This window comes from Cryptotermes secundus, unplaced genomic scaffold (assembly GCF_002891405.2).
Source record: "Cryptotermes secundus unplaced genomic scaffold, Csec_1.0 scaffold156, whole genome shotgun sequence".
NCBI classification, from domain to species: Eukaryota; Metazoa; Arthropoda; class Insecta; order Blattodea; family Kalotermitidae; genus Cryptotermes; species Cryptotermes secundus.
In genome coordinates, this window is record NW_019727089.1 from 894,694 (window position 1) to 898,546 (window position 3,853).

At 41.9% G+C, this 3,853-nt stretch overlaps 1 protein-coding gene across 1 annotated transcript in view; it reads right to left on the reverse strand.

The window, feature by feature from the left end:
- LOC111864297 (cytochrome P450 4C1-like) overlaps positions 1–3,853 on the reverse strand; it is a 15,953-nt gene that overhangs the window by 3,696 nt on the left and 8,404 nt on the right. The window contains exon 8 of the mRNA XM_033751383.1: positions 1,971–2,080. Coding sequence (XP_033607274.1) covers positions 1,971–2,080 — 110 coding nt within the window. The remainder of the gene's footprint in view (positions 1–1,970; positions 2,081–3,853) is intronic.

Genomic DNA, 3,853 nt, shown 5'->3' on the forward strand with positions numbered 1-3,853 from the left:
AACTGCCATCTAAAAGAAGTTATTGAAGGAAAGATAGAGGGGCGGATAGAAGTGACAAGAAGACGAGGAAGAAGACGTAAGAAGATGCTGTATGACCTTGGGGACAGAAGAAGATACTGTCATTTGAAGGAGAAAGCTCTAGATCGCATTAAGTGGAGGAATTGTTTTGGAATAGACTGTTGACCTGTCGTCTTGACAGATTACTGATAATGATGATGCTCGCACACAGCGGCATCTAACTCGGGCAGAATGGCCCATATTTACTGGCGCAACAATTTGCCTTGGTTGCATGAAAACATAACTACTACTTTATAGCAGGGCCACAGGCTGTGTCTAAACCAAATACACAATATAAATTATAAACACAGGTTTAACTAAACTAGTACGAGTCGCCGCCGTACTACAAACCCAACGACGGGCGACCTCGCCGGCCGCGAACCAGCCCACTACTTTCCGAAACCAATTTTGGACTCCCAGCCGAACAGGAATTTGACAATCACGCCGGCTGGCTCGGCGCCGCAAGCAAGGCCCTATGGATCCATAACCAGAACTGTCCTCCGAACTCAAATTAACTTCCAAACAACGCTCCCAGGTGTAGAAAGGAGGGGAAGGGGCAACACCACGTGACCCAGTCCCTCATGGGGAGGGGGTGGGGCATAAGTTTAAGAACCTCAATCATGGGCTGGAAGTCCATGACGTCATACCGGAGCCAGTGCATGGCTCAATACAAATACGTGGAATACTACAAATTCCCATAATATTTAGCCTACTTATCTTATTTAAAAATAATAGGAGGTTTACTATGATATAAATTGTCACCGTGCGTCCCACCGCCCCTCCTTAATATTCGGATTAATGCAGGCAGAATTGACGGCCGTTTCTAGGCAACGTCCCGTTAAACACGTGTCTGAAGCAATTAATACACAAGCAACAGTAGAAGCTTTAGTTGAACGCTGCATTTGCTGTGCGGTTCTTGTCAAATCAAATATTCAATATGCAGTGAAAGGAAAGTAGGGGATTAGTTCTTCCCAGAACTTCGTATTTCTTAATCCTATTAATCTTAATGTATCATGTTTGTAGGCATATACTGTTTAACATGCTTTCTTGTCGTAAAATATTGTGCTATTTTTTTTGTGTGTAAATAGCTTAATTTTTAGTTTTAATAATGGGGAGGTTCATGACTTTTACTCTTCGTAAAGTATAATTATGATAATCAAGTCAAGAAGGATGAGATTGGCAGAGTATGTAGTATGAATTGGGAACATTAATGCACATAGGATGTTGATGGGAAAGCCGGAAGGAAGGAGACCACTAGGAAGAACAAGACGTAGGTGGGTGAGCAATATTAAAATGGATCTTCGAGAGATAGGATGGGAGAGTATGGATTGGATTGATGTGGCTGTGGATAGGGACCAGTGGAGGGCTCTTGTGAACACGATAAGGAACCTTCGGATTACATAAAATGCTGGGAAGTTCTTGAGTAGGGGCACAATTGCTGGCTTCTCAAGAAGGGCTCAGCCACATGAGTGAGTGATGAGCAGGGCCCGGATTTTGATGACATGTCATCTTTTTTCCTTGTATCCTATGCGATGCTCTTAAATGTATAAATCTCTGATATGAGCTGCTGGTTACAGAAATGTAAACTTTATAGGTTTTTTTTGTCATTTTTTTACTTTTTTAGGTTTAAGGTAATTTTTTCATTTTGGGGGTAATTTTTAGGTAAATTTTTGGACTTTTAAGGGTATTTCTTGTCATTTTTGGCCATTTTAGGGAACTTTTCTTCATATGTTTTCTAAAATGTGAATAACATGGAAGAGAAGTGTTCTTTCTTTTCTCTTTTAGGTCATTTTTATGGATTTTTCGGTTATTTTTTTAATATTTTCAGGTCATCAAAATCCGGGCGCTGGTGATGAGAGATGTTCAAAAATGATTTTATATGACATTTTCTTTGAAAGCATACTTGTACTTACTGTAATTAAGACCGAAGCCATTTCCTCCCGCGTGTCCAGGTCACCAGAATATCTGCCCTCTCTCGACAGCTTAATCAACATATCCAGAATTGGAATGCGAGGTCTTGAACCTGAAAATATTTATTGTGTGTGAAATAACTTGGAAGCGGCATTTATAGCAGTGGGCGTGCAAATGGAGTTGCACAGCATCCTGTGTTTTGTGTGTGGTTTGTGAAAGGCTGACCCCGCTGAGGAGGTGATGCGAAGGGGGTGAAGGAACGGGCTGACTGGACCTGCCATTCTGTAGGATTACTTGAAATACCGTAATTATAATTCATATCTCGTGATGATATTTTCGCCTTGATTTTAAACAGACTGAATGCTATTCTGTCCAAAAATGGTCAGGGTGTTTTCAGTTAGGAGAGTGTCCGGATGAAAGGTATCCAAAACAAAGTAATTATATCTCAGAAAGCATACGCTCGTATATTGTACACATTTATGGATTACACCATTACAAAGGGAGACTATGAAAGATTTTTTTTTTTTGCGTATATAAATTTCACAATAAATTTTAATGTGAGCCCCCTTGGAGGCACGGCAAATATCCAGACGATATTCCACCTCTTTCTACCTTGCTTGAAGCATGTTTGATGCTACCGCAGCGAGAGCGTCCCCTTTCAGGTGTTGAAGATCTTTGAGCTTAACCTGGTAGACACTGTTCTTCACATAACCCCACAAGAAAAATCCAATGGAGTTAAATCTGATGACCTAGGAGGCCAAGTGATTGGTCCACCTCTGCCGATCGATCTCCCAGCCATCTCTCTGTCCAGGTTATTCTTAACATGGTGGCAGAAATGTGGCTGCGCATGCGCGTAAGCATGACATAAACCTGATACGTATATGACAATTAGTTTCAGAGATATAATTTTTTTTTTTTTTAATTTTAGTTTCCTTTCATCCTGACACCCGTATAGCTATGGCTCTACAGCCCTTGTGGGCCTTGGCCGCGTTTCAGTTTCTTAAGCTATACACAGTCGGTATGACTTCTTGGACGGGGGATCAGGCCTTAACAAGGCTGCTACTTATACACAGAATAAAAGCAAACAGATATCCATACTTCGAGTAGGATTCGAACCCACGATTGCAGTACATGTCTTAAATTGCGCTGCCACTGTGATCGGCGCAAGAGGAAAATAGGATATAATTTGATTTCTAGAAGAACAGACTAAACTTCATCTACTCTACGGACCCTCGTTGCGACATGCCTTGTGTAGGCAACATTACATAACAGAAGTCCTATGTACATATATTGAAATTCTCACCGCTATATGCCTACTGGAAGTGTGTTCTTAGTAGCAAGAAGTCACTGTCTAATGATGTCTTAACGGTCTACGTCACCAACTGACGATGATGCACTCTCGACCCCATGTCAGATGTTGTATAGTAAATACACTTGTGTGCTAGTAAGAGAGTAGTAAGAACCATTATGTGCCGGTCACGGTAGCCGAGCGGTCTAGGGCATGAACTGTCTTCGCTCGCTCGGAAGCCGGGATCGTGGTTTCGCATCCCACACAAGGCATGGATGTATGCTTGGTGTGTGTATGCTTTTATTCTGTGATTTTGTTGTCCTGTGTTTAGGTAGAGGCCTTGCGACGAGCTGATCACCCGTCCAAGGAGTCCTACTGTCTGTAAAGTGATCATGAAACTTAGAAATCACCAACATGCTCCAAAGTGGGCGCAAGAGGAGAGACAAAAAGGAAGCATTATGTAACAAGTAATTAGTCGTAGTTAAGAACTTCATACATGTTTCGGCCATATAGGGCCATCGCCAGAGGCTTACTTATTAATGCGAGAATGCTTAATATACTGTAACGTGTAGGGGGTTGTGCGTAACTTATAGACGG